At 39.0% G+C, this 26,235-nt stretch overlaps 1 protein-coding gene across 2 annotated transcripts in view; it reads right to left on the bottom strand.

Annotated features, from left to right (window-relative positions):
- Positions 1-26,235, bottom strand: part of negr1 (neuronal growth regulator 1) — a 178,935-nt gene that overhangs the window by 77,696 nt on the left and 75,004 nt on the right. For both annotated transcript variants that reach the window (XM_034080995.2, XM_034080996.2), the window contains exon 3: positions 13,147-13,272. In XM_034080995.2, coding sequence (XP_033936886.1) covers positions 13,147-13,272 — 126 coding nt within the window. The remainder of the gene's footprint in view (positions 1-13,146; positions 13,273-26,235) is intronic.

The following is a 26,235-nucleotide window of genomic DNA, read 5'->3' as shown; positions in this document are numbered from 1 at the left end:
TTGAGCTTTAAAACAAATGTATATGATTCGATATTAAACAAACTAATTATAGTAGATTAACTACATTATTCAAAAGTGAACAGTAACTTACACGGTAATAATAAACGGAGCGCTCTCTCTCTCCTGACAGCCCGTCAGTATCATGCAGCTCCCGGATCCAGTAATGAGTGACCTGACAGTAGAACTAAACATATCTATAACTAGTTTAGGTAGTTTGAGAGGTAATTAAAATAGCTACGTGTGATATTCTAACCTGAAGTGTGTGTTTTGTCCGCTCACCGCTGCATGTGATCATGCAGAGCTGCGCGTCGACTCGTCAGCAGCAGCTGATCTCTCTCTCCCGTCAGATTATACTTTACTCGCGTTTATGTCCATATCGATCAGATCCAGCTGGTTCTAGCTAATGATATGAGTACCTGCTTATTAAAAGACACCTAAACAATAAGAGTTGCTATGCAACCGGGCGAGGCCACAAAGTATAGCGCAGCATTATGCATTTGTTTACATGCCCACCGGAACCCCGAGGCATTACCAACAGATCAACGCACAATCAACCCATACTGTACAGGACATCTCTTTCTCCACATTAAGTGTTAGACATTAGAATTGACTATTCTTGTCTGTCACATACTATTCTTGTCTGTCACATAAGTGGCGCAACTGATGCGTTATTGCGTTAAGGGGAAATTATTTTGACCGGACATTTTGACCGGAGAGATTTAGATTTGCCGGTCTTCAGCATATTTTACCGGTCATAGTCCGGTAATTACCGGCTAACGGGAACTCTGAGACACACAACATTATCAGTATCAACACAATACTGAACATTATTATGAAAGCTGATGGGTGTTTAGTTAAGTTTACATCAGGAAGGGGCAAATTATTTCTGGGAAAATCAAGCGACAATTACTCATGACTGATGCCATGGACTCATACTGTTTGTATTGGTAAAATGTGACACATACTGTTTGTTTAATTATGCACCACTGATTCCTAAAAAGGGGTCAGGATGTGTATATATAGTGTGTCAAAGGGTAAAACATAAAAAAACAAAGTACATTGTCATAGTCTCCATATTGCAAATACAGCCTTTAATGCATTTTTGTGAAACATTATTGGTTCCACTGTGTCAAGCTTCTTTACTATGAAAAATAACCAAATGTTTTATCTAAATCACAGAAGCCTCCCAACCGTTGCTGCTTTTGTCTACTATTGTGAAGCACTTTGTGACTTCCGCTTAGACAGCTGCTATATAAATGCACTATATTATGGATTATAAAAAGAACTACAGACTTTAACAGGCTTGTGTCTCAGTGCCCTATACCAGCCCCTCAGCCCCCTCACTCTCTTACACCAAGTAGATACCATGGTTGACCTATACACTGCCCTAAATGCACAGTTCCAGTGTATTCCACTGTAATGGGGAATTATGATACGCAGGATGTGGTAATCCACTGTGCGCACTTAGGGTCTTTTACTAGGGCAATGAAATTAGAAACAGTGACCCATGAGGGAAAGTATGCCTGATGCTTCCAATGCAATTTACTAAATGGCCGAATCAAATCTATTGTTCCACAGGAAGCAGACTTTTTGTCTCATCCTGGGAAACACAATTAATGACTTATTTGCCACTGGGTGATGCATTCGATTGGTTGATGCATAGGGCAAGTAAGAGCAATCAATGTCCGAAAAGAATGAACGTTTATAGAAACAATACTCATGTGTTGAGCCAAGTCACTACCAGCAGGATGAGAACAGAGACAGACTTTTTCCATTCTGTGCACAGCCCCTCCAGCTATAAATATTTGTATAATTATGCAACAGGAACTTGGATGCCATTGACAAACCATTATGATAAACATCAATATTATTTCTAAGCCTCTATTTTTGCACTCAGTGCATCTAAAATCAGGGAGAGGGTTGCACTTGCTCAGGAGAAATGCGATTTGCTTGGCTTTAGTTTACAGAAGTGCACGCAAGACAGACCTGTGCAAAATCTCAAACTCCTCTCATGTTGAGAGTGGTATATCTGATTTTGAGCACTTCACTTTGACGTAAATGTTTATAAAGTACACATCTAAATGAACAGACTAACATTTGTAATGCAGTTAAGACTCAGCACTGTGTTAAAAACCACTCCAGTTTGAAGGATTTGTATGGTGCATTTTGTGGATTACAGCAGATGTAAATGTTTTGCAAGTTATTTCCTTTTTAATCTCCTGATGTTTTCTTTTTTGTTGAAAAAACCCAAACTGTCAATGTTGTTCTATTCAGCAGAATAGAACTTCACTCTACTGGACATATCATTTTCATCTCATACTGCTGCCTGATTACATTTGTGTGTTTTTCTTCAAAAACTTCAATGACTCTGATGCTGACCCACCAGACGATATCTTTTTCCTGTAGCTTTAAGACTTTTAGATAAATGAAATCTCTTAGAAGTCTACGACCTAAATTATTATTTATTACAAAAAATATGTATTCTAATGATTTTGCAAAGTAACAACACATGCCAAAAAAAGGCTCAAGAAAGATCAATAGAAGACAATTAAAGTAAGTCCTCAGATGCCACTTACAAGTGTAGATTTCATGATAAGAGAGTGGGTAAGAAATGGGCCGCCTGTGCTTGGTTGACCATACATTATGATACAAAACAGCATCTCTCGTTGACTCTTTGAGGCCTCCAGCTAAGTGCTTTGAAAATCAGAGCCTATACTTTGATTCAATACAAATACAATTGACAAAGTCCGTTCTGTATCACTTAAGATTGAGGATGCAGAACAGGTCAAATACACACTGTAGAGTAGGGCGATGAAAATGAATGAGATCATTCACAGCAGGAATGATGCTTAATGTCACTCTACATCAAGCTGAATCAGCGGGACAGTATTGCCATCTGTGCCTTAATTATGGTAATTTATAACAAGGACTCAAACCATATAAATATTAAGATAAACTTTTTTAAATACAGAAAATACAGTTTGAATGCCAAACAAGGTCACCTAACATAGCAGGTCAAGCTCAGGTGTTATTGATGAAATAATTGATGGCTCCATTCTTTTGAGGCGTCAAAATAAGCCATGTCAGTAATCCAGGTTACACAATACCAGTGCTATAGAATTTGCATTAATCAATAAATTGCAGTCATTTTAATATTAAAAGTCCTTCCTGTGGTTCTTCTAGGAATACATAAATGTAAATCTCAATGTAATTGGCACAACGTAAGGAGCAGGTGTGAGTAATAATGACTCCCACATTCAACAGCACCCTTTAGTCATATCAACAGGTGGTATGTAGGCTCCCAATTAAACTGATGGAGCTACAGTATTTTTTATTACAGTACATCTTTGATGTTATAAAACATTTGTCAAGCTTCCAAGATGAGTTAAAACAAATGAAGTATGGTGGAGGATATAACATCATTACAATGATTGTATCAATTTTGCAAAGCCCACAAAATGCCACAATCGCAAATGACAGCATTTGTTATTGTGCTCTTGAATCTCACATCCCTGTTATAACTGTTTCTTTATAGTTGTTCTTGATGCACTCCCTTTCCCTACGCTGTGCAGAAGTATGTTTGTCTTTTCAAATGTTTCTGGCTGCTTGAAAAAAACACTTTAATTAAATCTAAGAAGTCTGTTGGTAACTGCAGTTCTGCAGTTTTTTCTGTGAAACAGATTAAGGCCTGTAAAATGCAAAATAGGGTTGATATAGCTAAAAAATAATAACTATACAGCAGAAATGGTGCTGCTTATTTCTACACTCATGACGTGTATCCAACCTATAGTCACAGTCATGTGCAGTAAGGTTGAAGAAGTAAATGATTAACCATTACCATCAGTAGTCTTTCCACTAAGCTCATTTGAATATGATCGGAAGGCTTACTCCATGTTTCTGTGTCTTTGCTGCCAAATTCATTTTCACATCACAGACAAATTCTGTTGCTAAGCCTTGATAAAAAGGTCAGAAAGATGGTCCCATTGCACAAAATGATGATCAAATGCATTTTGTGATTGGTAAAATTAAGTTTTCACAAAACCGCAAAAAACAATGAATCATACAACAGTGTGCATGCTTGGGGAACTCAAAGGGGGGGGGGGGGGGGGGGGGGGGGGGGGGGGGGGGGTCAGGTTTGCTGGTTCATGAAAGATTTGTACTAACTATGAGTTTACATTTTGACCAATGTGGTGCTTAATAAATGTGTTTTTTGAAAGGATTCATGTATTTAAAATAAATGTAATAAATAAAAGCAATGGTATGCTGCCATAAACGTTTATGACAAGGACAACAATATATGTAATACTGTCCTGCATTTGCAATTTGAATCTTTTTGGGTTTATTTATTTTTTATTGAATTAATGATGATCTGAAGTTTGTTTGCCAATATCATCAATAAATAAAATGATGTACCAAGAGCGGTTCAAAGTTTAAGATATAATGCACAACAAATTGTGTTTATTATACTGTAACATATCTGATGATTGACTTGTTTCCTAAGTATATATGGCCATTGGTCTCCTGTTTAAACTAATATAGATAGTTCCGAATCAAATAGACACATTTATATTTGAAAAAAAATCTAATTAGGTGGCAGTCTCTCTTGATAAATGGAATCCAGTATATTTAGATACATCATCCTGCCCTGGCTGCAAATGGTACTCCCATTGATTATAGCAGGCAGCCGGCTTTGCAAAGGTCAAAGAAGCCATTAAACAAGAATGGACTCCTTGATATATACTTTGAAGAACATTTCAGTATATGTTGAATGCTCAACCTAGACATAGAAGGAAACCAAAACAGACGTATCATTATGTATCCTGAAATAATAGGAACAATAAAAGATGTAAGGAAAAGACTCTGCTGTTGATGTAAGTAATGCAAAACCACAAAGAGTCCAAAAAGGAGTTTTGTGTGAGTGCATACTGAGATATATTTGAGAGACTTGCAGAGGCCCTTCTCACCTGAGGGACATGTCACTCCAAGCAAATTAAAGAAATCATAGAGAGGTTAATTTGACATTCAGCGCCAATGCTTGGTAAGTCCCGTTGCAGTAAGCAATTTCCCACATTGTGTAGGAAAGCTTTGAGTACACTTCCTTCAGGGCTGCAATACGCAGATAGGGCAGGCATCGCTGAAGAATCCATTATAGCATAGAGCAGCATTTTCTACATCAATTTATCCTTTTAACTCTTGAAAACGAAGAACAACCCACACTGCTACATTGTGTGCTTCTGCCTTCTGGCCCTAACTCAAGGTGTGGGCCAGAATTAGGGGTAGAATCACACTATGTGTGGGGCCTGCCTGAAAAACAGGCTGTTAGTCTGACTTGATACATAACCCCTACACTGCTCCCTGGAAGTCAATCTGAGGTAAACATCCAGAGTGAAAATGGGTCTTAAGTCTTGTCTGATCGCATGTGCTGCCACCACAACGACATCACTTAACTTTCTGTGCTTACATATTTAGCCAGATAAACTGCAGGCAGGGAAAGAAAATTCTAGGCGCCGGACTTGGTGATTTGAAAGATCTATGTGACTGTGGGATCGCAAAGGATTTAAGTTCAAAGTAAGAAAAACCTTGTTCTGTGGAGTATACTGTAGTGTGTAACAAATTAGCTGAAATGTTACTCCACATCCAGCTCAACTGTGCTTATTTTCATTGAATTAACTGTCTCGGCTGCAACAATGTGTGGAATTGAATCAATCTGTCCAGATTAGCCAACGATTGAATACTTAACACAGTGCAATATTTAGCCATATCCCTTTGTATGTATTCAGAGTTTGTGGCTTTAACAAGAATGTAACAGAAACACCTGAACAAGTGTTTGTTTATCTACAAGGTTAGTATGTGCTACAGGAATCATTCAGAAGAGTCAAATCAATCATATTGTAAACCAAACACTACCACTAACCTTGTGCCACACACCTTTCAGTCTGTTGCAAGGAAGTATAACTTTGGCAGACTGCTAGTACTAAGACTCTCATCTTGTCCCTACATTTATAAAATATTACAGGAACAATGCAGAGAAAAAATAATACAACTAAAACACTAACTAGGGTTCCGGCAGCCGAACAATGTAATGTTTTGAGATCTATTTTAGACATAGCCACCAAGAATAATTATTTTCACGTGTAAATAATCAGTCGTAGTTCTGAAGCCCTCTGTTTTCGATGGGTCTCTCTACATCAAAAACACTTAATTCACTCTAATTTAGAGGATTTTGGGGGTGGGCATTAAAGAGTTACAAAAAAAAAAGGTTACTGCCTGTACTCATGAACTCAACTATGGCTGCCAGCACCTATTAAATATGTGTAGAGTGGCAGTAACTCAATATCACATTTTAGTTTTAAAAGAAGGGTCTACTATTCATCATGTCACTATACTTCAATAAAGCATGTGCCCATTGAGCACCTCTTTAGTTTGCAATACTTAGCTCAACAGCTGAATGGGGAAGTGTTAGACATGGCTCCCGCTGTTGATATCGGAAATGTAAAATGCAGCGTCTAACTCTTTATCTTTCACCTCCCATGATGTGTAAAGCGTGCTCAAGTGTTCATTGCAAACTATGAGGAAAGGAACCCAATGCTGAATGAGAGATCCCTGGTGAACAGACCACCAGAAACTTGTTTAGCATCTCTTAAAGAGATGCCAATTTCAATATGACATGCCAGGCACAATTCAAGGTAAGTAGCAGGGATATAAAGCCAAGTTTGAATAATTCATTGCGTCGTTCAACTTGAAAGCGACTGAGGTACTGTACTCTTCACTTGCTGTTGCGACTAAGTTCAGGACCACCCAAGTTCTGTCGGATCCAGCTTTAAGTAAGCTGCAGCAGCTATACTGTAGTGACTCTTCAATGTACAGTGATGCAAACACAGGTATGGTGAAACAAGAGAGAACTATTCGAAGCAGAAAAAAAACAGCGTAATATACCATCTGACAAAGGCCTGTGCTATAATGCTTAAATTAACTGGTTATTCTTTATAATATACTCAGATCAATAGGAGACAGGAGATGTTAAGTTATAAATCAAGGGTTTTTATTATTATTTACAGCAGGGGTGGGGAACCTTTTTCCTTTAAATGTTTACAACATCCTCCGAGGGCCGTAGAAATGATTGAACTCAACCTCTGCTTAAAAAAATTAAAATCACAGCCCATTCATTTGGCCTTTCGTTCATGTTGTTCCAAAAAAAAGCAACCTCTTAATCCATGACTCGCGCATGCATGCATGTGCACAGTTGTGGCATGACCACCAAAACAGAAATATATGGACACAAGATGTGTGCAAATGTATTTAGTATCCATGTGAACATGATTTAAGTGGGGGGGACCTAACCTCCTCTAGGGGGGTCCGGGGACATGTTCCCCCGGGAAGATTAAAAGCATCAATCTGGTGCACTTTGAGAGCAAGATGAGGAGATCTATGGATAAATCTCTCAACACCCATTTGAAACAGAACTGTAAGCAGATTCTTCTTTTTGGATATTTTACAAATCACTCCCCTTTCAAACTCTATTCTTGTTATTTTTAACAACTTTTTTGTTACTGTCATATACAGTGGCAAGCCGTCAGGGCCCTCTAGGCCCTCTGTGAGGGCCTAAGATATTCAACAAAATAATATTTGAAAACATTGAAAAAAAATGTTTTTTTAAAAAATATTTATTTTAATATTTTGTTGTTGTTACATTTTTCATTAGTTTTACCAAAATAACTTGATTTAATTGTATTTAAAATAATATTTCCAAAGAAATAAATCCTTCGAATCTGCCTGTTCAGTTTGTGTTGGAATGTGAAGGGTTAAATGCCGTCTCTGCGAGTTATGTGAAGACGGGAGAGCTTGTTGGTCCCTCTCTACATTCACAGAGGGCCAGCTATAGTAACTCAATGAGAGAGTAATGTCAAATGACAGTACAATTGACCAATCATATCTTCCCTCTAAATGGGCGGGCATTATTTTTCGCGGACTTTATGACAAGTTCCGCCCGCTGTGAGGTCTATGCAAGTGGTGCAGTGACGCGTCGTAAAACCCGGAAGTAAGCTTCGCTCGGATTCCCTCGACAGAAAGCAACGGGATTTCTAATTTCTAATAAGGTCTGTAGAAAACGAACCTGTTAGATAAATGCATGTTTTGTTCAGCCGGATTATATCCACATGTCTATGTCTACCCTACTTTTATTATTTTCGAATCATAAATCTAAATGATAGATTTATGATCGATAGATTTATAATTAGCATAAGTTCGTTCATGATGGCTCACTTCAGTGATAGTGATGACATCGTTGCGAAATTATTAACCGAGTCATTTTCAAGATTGAGTTACAATGATAAACTGGAGTGGCAAAGGATCAGTTGAATGACCCGCAAGTGCTTCATCCAAAAGGACAGGAGGATGAACTTTGTGTTTCAGTGATCTATCATCAAAGGTAGGCCTAAGTCATTTTCAATGTGGGCCGCCTTGCCGACTTAATTCATTTGTAATTGTTACTTGGCTGCCCTGTCATGATAGGTGTTTATATAAATGGTGTTGTTTTGTGTGGTAGAGGAGGGTCGCTGTCATTGATGCGTTTTGCACCCCGGTCCGCGGTTTTGATATTCCGCTGAAGTATAAACTGTGACGTAATATCTCTTCTTTTTTTTCACGCTCGTGTTGTGTTCAAGGAACCTGTCCTTGGCCAGGAAAAACAGGCACTCGCTTGTTTAATTATTTTTGCGAACTAGATTTCTTCTTCTTTTTTGAAGTGAGAAGTTGTCCCCCCCACCCACCTTTTTTTTCAGAGGGCCACATACAGAATAATATATGAAGGTCTGGGCCCATCACTAGAGGTGAGGTATATTGCCTCATATGCTAAGTTATAAGTTAGCACAATCAATCAAATGCAATGAAAATGCTGTAAGAAACACAACAGCCTACGTCACAGCTCTCCATAGGGTTTCAGTTATTTAGTTTGCAGCTCATGCCTTAAAACAGAAGCTTCAGATTGCTTATAAAAAGATTTGTTATGCAAATAAGGCTTTTTATATCAACTAAGATCAGATTGAAAATGTTTCCAACTTGAATTGATTGCATTTATTTGAAGAGTGGGCACACATGAATACTGTGATATATATTTGTACATATATATGTAACACGCACAAGTTTAATTTGTGTGCCATATTTCATTATACTATTTGAATTAGCTGAGGGCCGTTTCAAAATGGGCATTTGGCCCCCGGGCCGTAGTTTGGACACCCCTGATGTAAAGGATGATACTGTCTGTTTCTTGGAGGGACGTTTGGGGAAGATGTGCCTTGCAATCTAAAATGCAAAGGCAAACAAAAATGGTGTGTATATGATATATGTACACTACAGCAGCTACTTAATGACAAACAAGAGAAAAATGTGTCCCAGCTGAGTCCTATCATAGGAAACTATCAAATATGTATTCTAGTATTCTAGTCAGCCTTCTAGTCAGGTCACACTTCTATCCCATGGATTCAAATCTCAATTGAAAGAGCTTATCAAAGCAATTTTGCCGTGCTGTGTTATCCACCCAACCAAACCCGACAGAAACAGACTCTGTTAAAGGCTACTTCACCCCCCTCCCTATGACCTATGGAAGAGTGTCAAGGAACCACAGCACAGGACTCCATGCGTAAGCAATACCCTGGAAGGCTGACATGTCACCCAGATATTGTGAACTATAGGAGTAATGTAAGTAGAGATGTCGAGAGCTAAATAAAATATAACGGAGTGGCTTCTAGCAGTATTACCACTCTATGACTAAGAGTATTTCTTCTTTAAATTAAGCTTTCAGTTTACCATAAACATTGTTGGAGAAGATCAGAATCCTAGAGGAGGAGCTGAAGGGTCTAAAATTAGCTCATTGATACTCATAAACTTGGCAGCTTCCCATTCATTATTTTCAGCTGGTGATTGAATGCAGCACTGTAACAGTCGGGGGTACAATCCTTGCTCAAGGGCACATCAACAGCTGTTAATAAGGTTAGGGCGAGCATGAAACAGTCACTTTGCACATCCAGATTTCACCAGCTGATAAAGGGACTCGGGCGGGCTTTCCAGTCATGAGCGCACTTATCATGTAGCAATCATCCTAAACTCCCGAGGTCTTGACTGCCAAGCACATTTTGTACACGGGTAATTAAACTGTTACACAAAACACCAATGATGATTTAAGCACATTAAGCTCCACACATATGCTGCCACAGTTTTTTCTCCCAGCAGCATGTCAACTAAGATGATCTGTATGTCACAAGTACTTCCTAAAGTTAGATTTTCTCTGAATAAAGAATATAAAGAAAGACTTTATATGCACACTTACTGAGCCAAATTATCGTATCAATAAACAGTTTGTGGCCACACTTCACTGGATGCAGAAAGTGTATTATTAGCTGGCAGTTTGCTGGTTGGCAGGAAGTGAAAAATGCAAACACAAAACAGTCGGAGTGGGAATAGGAACTTGACAGTCAGTCAGGGCAATTTATCATCCTGTCAAACTTCACTGACTGCTGCAGCAGAACCTTCCACAGTGCAAAAGAAATCACGAACCTCACCCCAAAATGGGGAGTGATGAAGAGAGTAAGGTCCACAAATAAAACCTGCCATGTAGACACGTTTGTCACTTTATAGCCATTTCACCTGCTTGGCCTCACGTCACTGAAAGCTATTTCTTCCACCAGATACAAACAGCAAAGGTTTTATGATGGGGTGTAACAATATGCTCAGATGTTAAAGCAATTCATGATTCAAAACGTATGGTTCGTCACATTAATACATCACATGTTGAAGTTGAAATGTGTTATCCCCTTCCTTCCCATTTTTTTTTTAACAATTAGATACTTCTATAGATTAACTTAATCCAATACACTTGCACATATTAAAAGAGTTTGAGTTAATAAACTAAGTTTGTCCCCATAAACCTGTATTTTATAAAAAATAATAATTGGAACAGTATCCAAGCTTTATTGTTGTCAAAAACACCATCCACATTTCTAATTTGGTGAGAATGACAATACTATTTAATCTTTAAAATATCATTGTAGGAGTTAAATCGTAATAAAGAAATATTGTCCCAATTAAAAACAAAAATAAATTGCTGGATTATATAACTTCAGTAATGGGGGACAATTATTTATTTAGTTTTTAAGTATGTGTATATAAATAGTATTCAAGTAGTTTGGCTGCAGATCTGCTGCTTTCTGACGGGTAATTCATAACTAAGACAAATATTTATATAAATGTGGCTGCACATTCAGGTTGCCTGTGCAGTGGCTGGAGCAGACTGTTCTTCATATGCAAGAGATTGAATGGATTTCCATCGATAGGTAATTAGCCTATTACAACCTTTCAGTTGTACAACGTCCTTTAGACAAATGGCCCTCACTACAAAACCCGACTCAAAGATCCCATGGCGAATGGCTTCCTTTCTGATGTGAAGTGAGACAGTCTGTGATTAAATTTAGTCCCGGGCCCTTTTATTTGACCAGCATATCATTTATTTTCCGGCATACTTCAAAGTGTGGAGACTTCAAAGTAGAATGAGTGACTGCCACTCGGACTCTAAGGATGGCTCTTTTGATCATCTTCTGAAAACTACCCTAACGCAATCAGGGCAAGCACACCAGAGAGGAGGATTTGACAGCCATAAGATAAATGCAGTCATCCTCACAGCTATCAGATAAGCACACGCTCTAATCCATTAATATGAAAATGAGGGAGGACTAGCATTGGCTGGTGGGGGCTTTGCAGCAACAGTTAAACGCTTTGGAATGAGTTTATCAAAGGCAGGATTCGGTATACAAAGCACTTAATGGTGTATGTGTGCTCTGACTAGCAGCCAACTAAATACATTATTATGATAATTAAAATAAAATCTTTGTTAATTCACCTTAAATGATGATGTGCAAATTGCCAAAGCAAATCACTGGTCCCCTGCAGTGAAGAGAGCTGCGTTTTTTATACTTTAAATCCTTAATACACATGAGCAGGATGTACTATGGTTACACACTGGCTTAAACGAGCAACACAATTCATGGCTTGGTTTATCTGGTGTTGTTGTTTCTTAGCGGTTTAAAGAGTGGCATATCATATTGGAATGAACATAGAAGTTAGAAGTAGGAACATTCATGTTAATGCTCTAACTGCTCTACAGCATATGAACAAATTCAGCATAGATTAATTATATTTTAAAAAGAACATGGTATGTCTTCAACTGATTGCATTACTTAAAGTAAAACCCTATAGAGGTCATCAGCTAGCTCGAAGGATATGTTAATATGATTTTAATAAATCAATACGCACATATACTGCTGAAGTGGCTAGTTTCATGTGATATGGTCATCTAAAAGAAAATGTTTTATTATGCCAGGCACTTTTTGTGCTTTATTCATCTTGAGTCAGAATATTTGGAAAAAATAATCCCCTCAGGTCTGAACAACAACTTAAAAACGAATACAACACATCTTAGCGGAATCCATGTTGTTTCAACATTATGACTTAGAGCTCCTGAAAACATAGAAGATGGAAGAACGACTTCCCAACTCAAGCAATGGGAGCATCCTAGAAGCATGTGAATGCACCATTGGCCTAGGTTTATGCTCTCCGAGTGCCCTCCTTGTTAGTGTAATTGTATTGTAAATCTTTATCTAGCCATCCCCAAAGTTAGGCTGAGGTTGAGAGGGCATACATGCAATTTTAAGACATTTGAATAAGTTAGTCCCTTATCTAATCGTTGTATCTCTTAAACGTTGGCCAGTAGGAGGAACCATTTGATTGAACTGATTTACAGAAAACCACTAATTGACTTTTGCCTCTAGCATTAGTTACACTGCACTAGATGGCATTGGTATTGAAGAAGCTCAATAGTCAGGTCTCACAGATATTGTATGTTTATTTAAATATGTATTACATCTATCCATTACACCTCCCCTGTTCTGTCATGGATCCACCACACCAATGTCTTTCTTCATCCCTTCCCCCCTTCATCATAACTACCAGTCCTCTCTCGTCCTCTGTCTATCACCTATTGATCCTGTCCACACCTCCTCATTTCCTCTAGCAATTCATCCTCCCATACGTCTGTCCATCCATTCATCCGCTTGCCCATTCATTAGCATAGGTGTGTGAGAAATGAAGTGAACTCACCTGATGGGGTTATGTGTCTCCAGGAAATGCTTGGCTCAGGTTTCCCACTGGCTGTGCAGATGAGCGACACATTGATGCCCTCGTTTACCGTGATGTCAGAGGAAATGTCGTATATCTTGGGTGGAACTAGACAAAAAGAAAAAAACAAGATTAGCATTTTCAAAAATGCAACCACCAACATGCTCACCAACATCATTTATACATATTGTATATTACATTAGAGAGTAAAGGTTGAAATTGGATTTATCTCTCACTTTTGGTAAAATCATACCAGGTACCTTATACTCAGTCTCTATGGTTCAGTTGGACATTGCCATTATGTTAACCGTCTCTAAAGGGGAGGAGGATTGGATTTTCCCTTGTCAAACCAAAACATTATATTTTTTAGGAGCTAGAAGTCATACTGTAATGACAAGGATAATAAAAAAGATTATAATTACAATACTTTTTGCATTTTCAAAAGAAAGATAGTAACATGCCTGGTGAACTAGAACTAAATTAGCAAACTTATCAACTAACGTCACTGTCTTTATTCCACACTGAGTACATTTGTTCTCATACTACCAAACTTGAGATGTATTTGTTAGGCAGTAATGAAGGGCTGCTTTCAGCTGTGTCTGCTAACAGAGCATGATAAACTTAACCTTCATTTAAAACAGTGATATCATCGTGGGCATTATTATTTGTAATATTTCACAGTAAACCGTAAGCAGAGATTAAGCCGTCGACTGTAACTATGTATAATATTTCCTGACGGAGCTTGGCAGACAGTTGGTCCGCCCACAAATCCTTCGTTTGGCTCTGTCATTTTCCAAACAGCTATTCACAAGAACAAAAAGCAGACCTTTTTAATTGAGTGAAAGAAAATGAGACGAGGGCAGTGATTCATTGGTCTGGAACTAGAATACAGTTAAGGTGGTTTGGAAGCTTTGTCTTTTTTGAGTGAGTGCAGCTCATCAACAGTCTTTCGACATCACTTAAAGTCATAATTGGCAAAGTTCTTTGCACTTAAATCTTAACGGTGCTTTGATGTTAAAAGCTTCGGTATTTAGGCCGCTGAAAACACATGCAGCCACCCACAAAGGCATTTCAACACAACCAACTGAGAACAAATCCTGACACACACACACACACACACACACACACACACGCATGCACACACACACACACACACACAAACACGCATGCAGAGTTGCACACACACATATACACAGGCTTATGAGACTCTATTTTAATCTGCAAGATTTGAATCTCAGAGGGAGCTTTTCTGCAGTGGACTGTGCCATACAGTAATGGCTTCTCAGTCGCCTGGGGCTTCAAACTATTCAACCCTCTGATCCCCCCTGATGCTAAAAAAAACTAACAAAAGAAAAGTTGATTCAACAAATTCACGAGTTCTTCTTTCGACCTGCCAACACTTTTTGATGTCACAGTATTCTTTTGTCATTGAGCTCTGTCCAGTTTAGCTGCAGCAACCCTCCTCTTCACTCTAGTATGGGCAACAATACAGAGGATGTGGCTGAGTGAATAAATTAACATTTTAACTGTACGAAAAATACTGATTTGTGGCCCCTACCTTACCACTGCTACTCAACATAAAGCCCATAAAGACTCTGAATACATTGACTGTATGAGCAGCACTAATGATATATTAAGAGATAATAGTAAGATAACTGTCAAACACAAGATGGTGCCTCATTAAAACAATCATTACTCATATAACTGGAAGTTATATGGTGCAAGGAAAAAGACATCTCTGATTTACAGATGGTACCACCCCAGCGAGTGTTGACCGAGCCGCAAACCGGCAAAATGCTCAAAGTTATGAGGGACTGCCCATGAGAACATTCTCATCACTGGAGTTTTTTGTGTTTCGGGGATAGGCGTCATCTCTGATCCACAGATCTCGATCTAAATGAGATGAAAGCGGACCTTCAATGGGAGGACCGGAGGTGATGTTGAATCTAGGTTATTGCTTGTCAGACTCCTGTGTTTACTTGCTGTAGGACCCCACTGTTGACACATCTCCTCAGTGTCTGATAGCACAAAATTGAAAATGTTGGGGTTGTCTACTGATCCTATCTCTCCCTGGCAGGGGACCGAGAGGTTTTCTAAGGTTAGGATGAGGAGCCCTCAGTCTTTCATCTCAAAGCTACTGTAGAAGTGCTTTACTGCATAATAATGTTTGCTGCAGCAGAACATAACACAAAGTAATAAAGAGAATACAAGATCAATAGAAATCAGTCAAACTATAGACAAATGGGAATATCTGTGAAGAACAGCATATACTTCCCCAGACACTAATCCAAGATTTTGTTTTATGTCTTCCAAAAACTATTGTACTTGAGTATCTTTAAGTATGAAGCAAGACAACAGTTTTAAAAAGATTGACTATTTGCATTTTTATTTTAGTAACCGCAAACATACTGTATGTTTATGTTTGCGTGAACTTTTAGAAAATACAAAAATGGAAACAAAATCAATTACAGGTTATTTTCTTTTTGCCAGTGTCCTTAATCTCAATTAAACATGTTGTATTATCTAGAGAACAGTGAATGAGTGATAGAGGGACTTCGGACACAGTTAATGCATAAACAAAATATGATTCTGCCATCTGTTGTCCCTCATTAAATAAACCCCATCCTAAACACGATCGTATAGTGAGTCTCGTTGCTAGGTAACAGTGCTGAGACAATGCAAGCACTATTGCTGAGGGGCCAAAGGATGGACAATTGATATTGAGGGCTAAAAGTGGGTTTCCAGTTAGAATCAGAATCAGAATACCTTTATTCGTCCCACAGAGGGGAAATGTACATTTGTTCCAGCAGAAAAAGAGCCAAAGACAGCTTAAAGTTTAACAAGAAGTATGCATAAAAAACAGAAATAAATATTAAAGATAAAAAAATGTTTTGAAATTAAAAAAAATAATTACACAATTTACAAAATACAAAAATACACAGCCTGTAACAGTTCTGAAGATGTAGTAGCCCTATTGCACAGTTATTCACAGAATATATATAGATATATATATATATATATATATATATACACATTGCACATTAGCAACCTAAATGTATTTAAAAAACCACACTGACTAAGGACAACATTTGGTTACCGAGTGACTGCAGAAATAAAATGGTTTGTCAACTTTTAAGTGTTGGTTCTTAATGGTGAAACTTATTATTTGGCAATTTTAAGATTGATTTACGATTGTTGATGACACACTTGGCTTATTCATATGAATGTGCATACGTTTGTGTGAGTGGTGATCAGAACAGTTTACATAATATCATCAATTGCCATGTTAAAAGTCTATCAGGAATCAGTCTTAACATTGTAGGACTATGACAGTGAATGGGACTTGAGGTAGCTTCACCTTTACCTCACTTGACAGCACTATAGCTGTTTAACAAGAGTGTGATGCAGAAACTCAGAGCAAGTATGCATAACATGTGCATACAACATTACATAATTCAACCTTTGGTCACACTGACTCAGATCATTTCCTGCCCTTTCTTTGCATTTCACACAGAAAAAGAGAAACAAATCCACCTGCATTTCATGAATTGAACCGAGTCTACAGGTAGTGTCAATAATTACAATGTTCCTCTTTGAGCTGAAATTATACCGTGGAATAATTTAGTGAAGGCCAGTGTAGTTCCTTAGAAAGCAGCATAGTGAAACCTACCTTACCTTGACATACTATAATATAATACAGTTTAAGTGGAGCAAGTACAAAAAAACGTAATTTAAGTCATGGACCTCAAAGTACAAGTATCATTGCCGTAAAAGCACTGCAATGATGTTACAATGACACCGACTAAAGCTAAGGAAGCAAAGCTACAAATTAATATTAAAAATACCAGGGAAAGACAGCTATTTACTTATTTAGCTCTTTTTATCACATACAACATTTGCCTACCAGCGCCGCTTAAACTCATCAAAAAACGCGTCGTATCTCACCATTAAAAAACAAACTAAAATGTTAATTAACTGCTTTACGAGGAGTTATAAGCTGGGCTATGTATTTTTTCTGAACAGTTGCTATGCAACCATCGAAGACTCCAGAAAATGATTGCCTCCAGCAAAAAAAGAAAAATGTTGGGTACATATCCTGTTCGTATTACGTCAGTTTTAGATTTTTTTGCACCAAATAAATTATTCATAGGAAATATATGGTATTGGTATTTATCTTTGCCAGAAAGCAAATAAGCACATTTTCAAAAATGTCCCAAATCCAGATTTTTTTCTAATAATCAGGTTGAGTGTTTTGCCAAACAGTTCCGTCTTTAGTTGCCGTTTGTGACTAAAGACAACCTCTGGTTAGAGTAGGCTAGAGAAAGATTGCGGGTATGTCTGAGGTGCAAATTATTTACATGGATGTTCATCCTTGCAGTAAAAAGCCTTTTAGAACATTTCTTGGTTACCACATTACCCTGAAAGCCTACAAAGTCCATTACCATCATTTTTTACCTAGTGTGCATCTCACTGAGTGCCCTATATTATCCCTTGTACACCTCCTCCTCATCTTGGAACATCACAGACTGTCGTGACTGTGCTGCCCTCTGAACAACGCATTATAACTCATCCCTCAATACCTACACACGGCTGGTTGTTTTCTTTTGGTGCTAATTCAGTAACTATGCTATTGATTGTCATGTTTTCGTATTCCTCTGTAATTTCCCCTTCTCCAGCTCTGCGGGAGGTGCTGAGAGTGAACTGCCACAGCTGATCTGGGCGGCATCATCTCCCTCCTGGCAGACGCCTCCGGTGAATAAATAAGCCTCTAATGACGCCACCTTGAATTACGGAAAGGCTTAGAGCTGCAGTATTGAAATGCAGGGGTTTTTCTTCTTGAGCTGCAAAGTGGGATGCACACAACTGTGTTCTTCTATGAATTGAGACAGGTCTCTCCAGGATGACTTCTGCTACCAAATTGCAGGACCCCATTACTGGGTAAACCTACTGCCATCCAGCTTTCCAATTAGAGCACAGAGGGGAAGCCAGGCCACTTGTGGTAATGGATGGTAGTATTGGCTTTGGGGAGGTAGAGTCAGGGAGAGCTGATAGGGAGGGAGAGATAAAAGGAGAAGAGAAATTCCTGCTTCATTTTCTGTAATTCAAATGCTTCATTTGTCCACCATCATCCCACACACACACCGCAGAAGTGGTGGATATGGAAAAGGTGCTGTAACTGCCCTGGGCATATTTCTTGTCCAAACACAATACGATGGAATGGTCTCATTAAAATGCAGATGCTTACTGATCTGAGGCCTGATCATCCTTAATCAACGACATGCGGCACTTTAAAATTGGATTAGGGGCAGATTTGAGTTTTTCTTTACCGCTTTGCTTGATACACTGAACAAATCCTGAGGGGATCTTTGAAAAGCTCCTTGCAATTCTAAGCCTACTAACACCAAGGCTTCCACAAACCGCCGGTTGTTTGAGATGACATTGATACAGATGCATAATAATATACCTGTAAAATATATGTGTGTTTGCAGGGCGTAATATACACCTCAGTAATGAGACAGTTTGCACACAGCTATTCCTAAAGGTTTTCAATTCCCTTTCCTCACTGCAGGCAGCAAGAGAGAACAGACTTCCAGCCCGGTAATTAGGTGTCAGACACGGAAACTAAACATAAACAGTGACAGATTATATTACTCAAAGGGATTACCTCCATTTACAGTGTCATACATCAGGCACTGATCATTTGTAGTACTTAACTTTGGAAAAAGTTTATCCGAGTACAAAGAGAAATCTCTTACTTTTGGCAAGTTTTATCACTGCACATGACAACACACATAACCTCAGTGACTGGGAAAATCTTCTCCCTCCAATTTATCAATTCGTATTTTTCATAATAAAGATGGCAGGCGTCATAATGTTATAGCCATAACCCTCAGCTAGTTGATTTACAATGTATGTATAAATATGTGATCCTGAAGAAAAAGGTTGACTTGGTGTGTGTTTTGTGTAAGTAAATGCATGGACTCATTCCTATGTGCCTGCTGTGTCTGCATTAAAATAAAAAACATACAATACTTGACTTCCAGCCTGTAAACTTTGAAAGTCATTCTCTCTTTACCTCCAATATCGCCTGCTGCTCTCTCGTGTTGTTATTAAACATATCAATCTCTATCATTTCCACAGAACAACACACACAACCGTACGCCAATAATAAAAAGCAATAAAAATGTTCTCAGAAAAAGGATGTTTTTATTTTTCTTTCCATTTATTTGAGCCCAGAAGCAATAGAGGAGGAGGACTAAGTGCTGGAATAGCTGGGCCAAGACATAAAACCTCATTAGCCCTTATTGCTTGTCTAGTTTTGGCATCTGTTCATATTCTAAGATCTGCTTGTGGCTAAGATGTTGGGTAGGTTAAAAATGGAGATGTGGAAAGTTGTAGCAGACAGCATACGTCTAAAGACACAAATAGATTTGCAGCAAGTGCACATTAGCTGATGAACATTATTCCATAATAGTATCATTATGTATGATGAATCAAGTGATTTACCTTATTAATGTACTGCAGGAATCAGCCTGAGGCTCTGTTGATAGTGTTTTATAGTGCAGTACAGTACGATGATATACTGTGTATTAGCTTGTACTTCCAGAGATGTGTGTATTTGATATACAATTGTGTCTTGTATATAGCAAGTGCAAAACAATTTTTTTAACATGGGATTCCTCCGAGTAGCTTTACATTTGTAGGTGTGACCTATTTGTTATTTTTATTGCTGCCCTTCCTAAGCCCATATATCACTATCACTATTAATGTACCTGGCACACATTCTTACGGTATAATCTTGGCCCATTACTTTAGTAACCCTGAAGTTATATTCTGCTCTTGGTTTATTATAGTGGCCCTATTCTTTTGCTTCAAGACAGCATTTCTAAGATGAAAATGAAATAAATGACCCCGATGATAGGTTTAAAACAAAAAAAACTAAAAAAACTTTAGACAATTCCACCTCAAGTCTTCAAATTGACAGAGACAGAGAACGTTTTTGCTATGTTCAAGTCCATGGTTATTTGTTTGAACAGTCATTGTTTTCAGTTGTCTTCATTGTTTTTGTGTATATATTGGTTAGAATTATAGTCTATAGTATTACAGGGTTCTTCAAGTTTTATTTAAAACTGTCTCTTTAAATCGGCCTGGAAGTTTGTACTAAATTATTCCTTTCTTCCCCACTTCATTTTCTGATATCAAATCATGTTTAATTCAAACGTTTTCTGTGTTAATATGTGCATTGTAAACTTTGTTAGAATCTAAGAAAAATGACAACAGTGATAAGTACACCTGTTGAGCAAATGGACACCTATTTAAAAGTTGTGATGCCGTTGAACTGATAGTACAATATTCTAATGGAATGTTTCTGGACCAATCAGATTATGTTCACAGTTAAACATGCTAGAAACATGCTTTTTCTCTTTACGAGAACAATCTGAGAAAACTATGAAGACCATTTTTGTTCAACTTGTAATTAACCATTAGTTTATGATAATATTCCTGTCATGACCTAATGGTGCAAAAATAACATGCTTCCGCAAATGTCACATCCGATACATATGATGAGTAATTGCCAATGCAGTTAACGATGCAGAAAGCGGAGAGCTTGTTACCAATTTCATGCACTTCTGGGGAATTCATGAATTAGGGGGAAATCAATTGGTGAAAATGAACTTTTGGAAATACCTTGTGAGAGGCAATTAATCTTCAATGGGAGAGCTGCACTGGGCATGTAATTCAAAGATAAGATATCACCCGCTTATTGAAATAGTTTCTAATTTATTCATGCTAATCAGTGTCTTTCAGCCTCAGCATCTTGCTTATGATAAACAAAATTCCGCAGCATGGGCCACTTTGTTTTCACTTTCAAGGATGATCACTGGTTTCTCAATTAGCTGCGTTGCTACAAAGTGTTTTTATAGGCGCAGCCCCGCACACGCATCATTTGAAATGCTTTATTGTCGAAATGAAACACTGAGCCTGTCAGAGGGCAAGCTGCTTTCCAACAACGAAATATCAGTTAGTGACCAAGCGACCGTTGCTATGGGTGATGCTCTGTGCATCTCAACTCTCAGCCCATGTTTTTGTGTGAGTGTGTGAGTGTGTGTTTGAAATGGATGATCTGATGTGAGGGCACAAAGCTCTGTCTCCATCTGTCGAGCCTTGATGCAGCGCTAAAGGTCAAAGTTCAAACTTTAGAACCTGGGTCATGATTAATGGGGAGAGCAGTTGGCAGCGAACAGACGCACACTTCATCCCGTTAAAGCCCCTGTCACACTGTCCCGAAATTGACACCCGATGGACACACGATAAAGGAAATGTTCAAATTCGGCTGTGATCGTAGCAACATCGGGCCATTCGTGAGGGCATCTAAGCCATCGTATGACCGCCGGTGGAGTTTCTCAGGCTCCGGCAGCAACTTCGTGAGCGGCAACTTCGTAAGGCACTTGTGAGGGCATCTTGTCAAATCGTGTCATCTTCGTGTTATCATCGGTGCATTCACCCTCACTCTGATCGGGGCGAATGCCCGATGGCACAGATGATAACAAGATGCCCTCACGATGGCCTTACGAAGGGCAAAATGGACACACAACTTCAACACGAAAATGAACCTTCGCAAGGTCCTAAGGCAATTTGTTGGCATGCCAAAGATTTTGCCACCACTCACGAAGTTGCTGCCGGAGCCTGAGAAACTCCACCAGCGGTCATACGATGGCTTAAGATGCCCTCACGAATGGCCAGATGTTGCTACGATCAGAGCCGAATTTGAACATTTCCTTTATCGTGTGTCCATCGGGTTGTTTTATTACACAACAAAATCATGTAAACAACCCAATTTGTGTTCTGTGAAACTAAAAAGGATATAATATATTATTTTGAAGGCGAGTTGACAGAAAGTTGTTGTTGCTATGGAAACAACATGACGGAGAAAACTTAAAGGAATGGTCCACTCATTAGATAATTAATCAAAACTTCAGTATTTAGTGAAACGGTTTAAACCATACCCTGAAGAAATCAGCGATATTCCCCGGTAAATAATGATTTTATAGCTCTTTTTTATCAAGACCTGTATATTCCGTCTGGCCGCCGCCATGTTTGCCATTTTCAGTAGTCACGTGATGGTCGTGACGTCATCCATGCGTTCACTTTGTCAACACACGGAAATATGGTGGAGTATTTCAGTTCGGACTCGTCAGCAGAGGAACAAGTTTTGACCAATGTGAAGAGATTGGATGGGGGAATTCATCCATACATATCAGTATGACAATACGACACCCTCTGTCCTAAGACCCTCACATCGTACAAGGAAAAACTTCCGAAGAAAACCCACAGTTTAAAGGGAACATGGGAGAAACCTCAGGGAGAGCAACAGAGGAGGGATCCCTCTCCCAGGACGGACAGACGTGCAATAGATGCCGTGTGTAAATTGAAAAGATAATACATTTGCAACATAGGTAGTCCAAATGTTTGGAAATGCATGTGTGTATAATGGGAAGATGATATAAGATACTATATGTATGCATGTAGTACCACCCTTGCTAGCGATTCCCTCTCTAGTTTAGCATACTCAGCTTCGTTGTCCCTGGCCATAGAATCACGATTTTATGGGGCCGGAAAAAACTGGGGTAAAATACACACTAGCCGGTACTACGCTATATGGAAAGGCCACCAAAAACTGTCCTGGCCTGGACGTTAAAACGGGGCTAGCCGCTGCAATGGAAATGCGCTATAACATACCTTATTCTTACTCCGAGCACTACTTCTGCTCCTCCGTCGCTTCACACTTGCAGAGGGCGATTTCTCAACTGGCCGAACTGGTGTCCTGGTCGGTGATGACACCAGAAAGACCGATGGTACTGCATCTCCATTGAGTAATGGTTGTTCTTTAAATCCCATGTTATGTTTGATCATACTCTCAGAGTAGTCGTCCGGAAATGTGAAATGTTCGCTGCATACATGAGCCTGTAAATCTCTCGGTTCGGGCCGGCCACATTTCGCTAGCCACTGCCTCCGAATGTACTTCTTATGCTTACCTTTTGGCAACAGATGGAACCGAGCATTCCGTGGATTGTTCCTATCCGAATTATGGCAATATTTCGCGATACAGTGAGGCATATTTGAAGAGAGAAACTACAGTAAATAACATGGAGATCAACGTGTCTTCGAAAACCAAACGCATGGATTACGTCACGTCCGGGAAATGGCGGCGCCCACAGTGTTGATGTTATTTCGGTATATAATCAGTTTAAAATCACTGATAATGTCATCGGATTAAAAAAAAAAAAGAGAGACTGGCAGAGACTGGTCTGTTTTATCGGATGATAATTTTTAAAAAATGAGTGTCATGAGCATACCATTCCTTTAATATCTTCTACATATAAAGACGGATAAAGTAAAGAACAAAGTCTGAAAATATCAGTACTGTATCACAGTACTTTAACATAATTGTTTGTGTTGCCTTCGTGTGTGGTTCGCGGCCATCTTCGTGCGAAATTCATAATTCCATATTCGTGTGTCCATCGGGTGTCAATTTCGGGACAGTGTGACAGGGGCTTAAAGGGACGGAGTGTGGCTCAGCGGGCGGTTGGATCCGTTCTTTACTGGCTCTCCGCTCATCAGTTTGTCATACTTCGACTATGTGAAAAGTTATGACAGACAAAAGGCTTTTAGTGCCACTCTGCAGTCACAATTTTCATCAATATTCAGGGTCCGGATTCAAGATTGAAAAAACACTGTCGATCCAAACCCATCAGATCAAGCATATTTTTGAATGCCGTTTCATTGAAACTCTCTTGGTGCTTTTGGGAAATGTATTCTTAGAGATGTGGAAAAAAAATGTGCGCAAAAAAACAACAACTGTCATATATCTCAAAGTGCCTATGATAGTTACGTAATGGTCTTTTAAAATATGCACGTTTGGGCTTTTCTCGAGGACTTATTATCATCGGAGCAATCTGCAATGTCCTGGATCTGGATCTGGATTAAACTCTCTACCCTGTCCTTTTTTTTTTAATCCAATTTTCAATAACATGATGTTATTACCTTGAAATATTAATGACTATTTATGGTTTTGTCATAGGTGATAGGAAGTGATAGGAAGCCTGAATCTTTCAGTGAATAGTCGGTGGGCAAAGTTTAATGGTAAAAGGATATAAACAGATTCACTCATTTGTTTTTCTAACTTTCTTCCTCTCTCTGTCCTGATATATTTCCCTCATTGGTGAGTCATATAAGTCCATGATAAATAGCAGTGGCTGCCAAACAATTTAAGGTTCAAGTGCTGGAAAGGATTAGTGATTATTCTCAGTGTGTGTGTGAGTCTAGGTGCATGTGTGTGGTTTGTGCACATCCACAAACACTGAAGGTGTGTGCATATAGTGTGTGCTTTGTTGTGTATGTGTGTGTGTGTGTCAGCTGCCACATTCTCAGATGGTACCCGGTATCGACTGATTTTCTTTACAATCCGCCCCGTGGGGCTGCTAGCAGAATATTTGGACTAAACAACACGTACTGTAGGTGATGTGTACCCACTGAGGGCGTTGGGAAGGCCAAAGTCATGACTATTCAATAAATTGCTCATTATGAAAAACCCTGAGCTTGTACAATGTGGAATACAGATGTCAGTTATTGCTGTTCTTTTACTGTGTAACTCTAGAGCACTGATTGTTCGAATAATGATAATGTTTATAGAGCACATCAGTGATCACTGTAAATAGGAAAGTGTCTCTGATTAGCCTGTGTTTGATAATACATCGGCCTATAATTAAAGCTGACCACTGGATTCTGGAGTAAAGTGGGAGCTCTTCTGCAACTGGACCCTAATACGGCTCCGAGTAAAGGAAGCAGACTAATGGAAGAGACCTCTCGCTGCTCTGTAATTGCACTTTGGACACCAGATGAATTTCAGGGATGAGACAGGCAGACGGCACCCCACTGCTGGTGGCCAGTCCACATTCAGGGTGATGTATGCAACAGTGCTGAAGGGCCAGGGAGCACAGCCTGTGATATTTATCTGGCCAATTAAGGCCAGTGTATCCCTGAGATGCCTGCCAATGTATCATCTCCAGCAAATCCCTTCCACAGCTACCCCAATATTGATGAAGGTTGATAAGCACCAGAGGACTGAGAACGGATCCACATCGAAGTTAGAGAACTCATGTTTCTGTTGTGATTTACTGAGAACCAACTGTTAAGCACAAGAAAGTTTAAGATTGCTCTCACACCTGTTGGGGTTTTCTGGCATTTCCAGAGAGGCTCACATCTCACAGAATTTAATAAAAAATAGTCTCAGAAAGTAAATACAGTTTATTACAATTTCTTAACATAACACATTGCCATTTACAAAAGAAGAAGGGCAAGGGAGAGCTTTTGTCCATGTCCAACTAAGCATTGGTTTAATGTTAATCTTTGATTGACTGACTGCTTAAAGGTGGGGTGGGTACTTTTGGAGAAACCAGCTCGAGTGCATTAGAATTTGAAAATACACAGCCGGGAAAAATCTGCCACTTCCTCACAGAGCCCCTCCTCCAACACACACAAACGCGCACATGACCAATGAGGGCACGAGATAAGTATGTGCACAGATGGAAGGCTGACAGGCAGGTAGGCCATCCAGTTATTTTAGCCGGGCCGGCTAAAATTATTGGTCGTGCTTTTTACAGTGCTACGGCTTCCACAGATGACATTTCTTTATGGATTTTTTGTCAAAGCACTTAAGATATTCATTGCTATCGGGATGTTAAGAGCATTCCATGGAATATAATGGAATCTCGAGCCGGTTTCTCAAACTTACCTACCCCACCTTTAATTGTTTAAATAAAAATAAAGGACAAAAAATAGTCAAAAAGTCCAATCTAGTTTCCAATGAACTATTAGAAACAGTGAGTGACAAAAGAGGTACATTTAGCCTTGATATACTTTACTGAGTGCAAGAACAATACTCAGGGAACTATTATATGTTTTTGCTTTGGTACAACCCCATTTAAAATAATCTGAAGCTCATGTTTTTGTATAATTGTAAACCTGCATTTCAAAGTGAAAAGCACAACAAAAAAGAAATCAGCCTGC

This window comes from Pseudochaenichthys georgianus, chromosome 4, assembly GCF_902827115.2.
Source record: "Pseudochaenichthys georgianus chromosome 4, fPseGeo1.2, whole genome shotgun sequence".
NCBI classification, from domain to species: domain Eukaryota; kingdom Metazoa; phylum Chordata; class Actinopteri; order Perciformes; family Channichthyidae; genus Pseudochaenichthys; species Pseudochaenichthys georgianus.
This window is presented reverse-complemented; position numbering and strand designations above follow the sequence as displayed.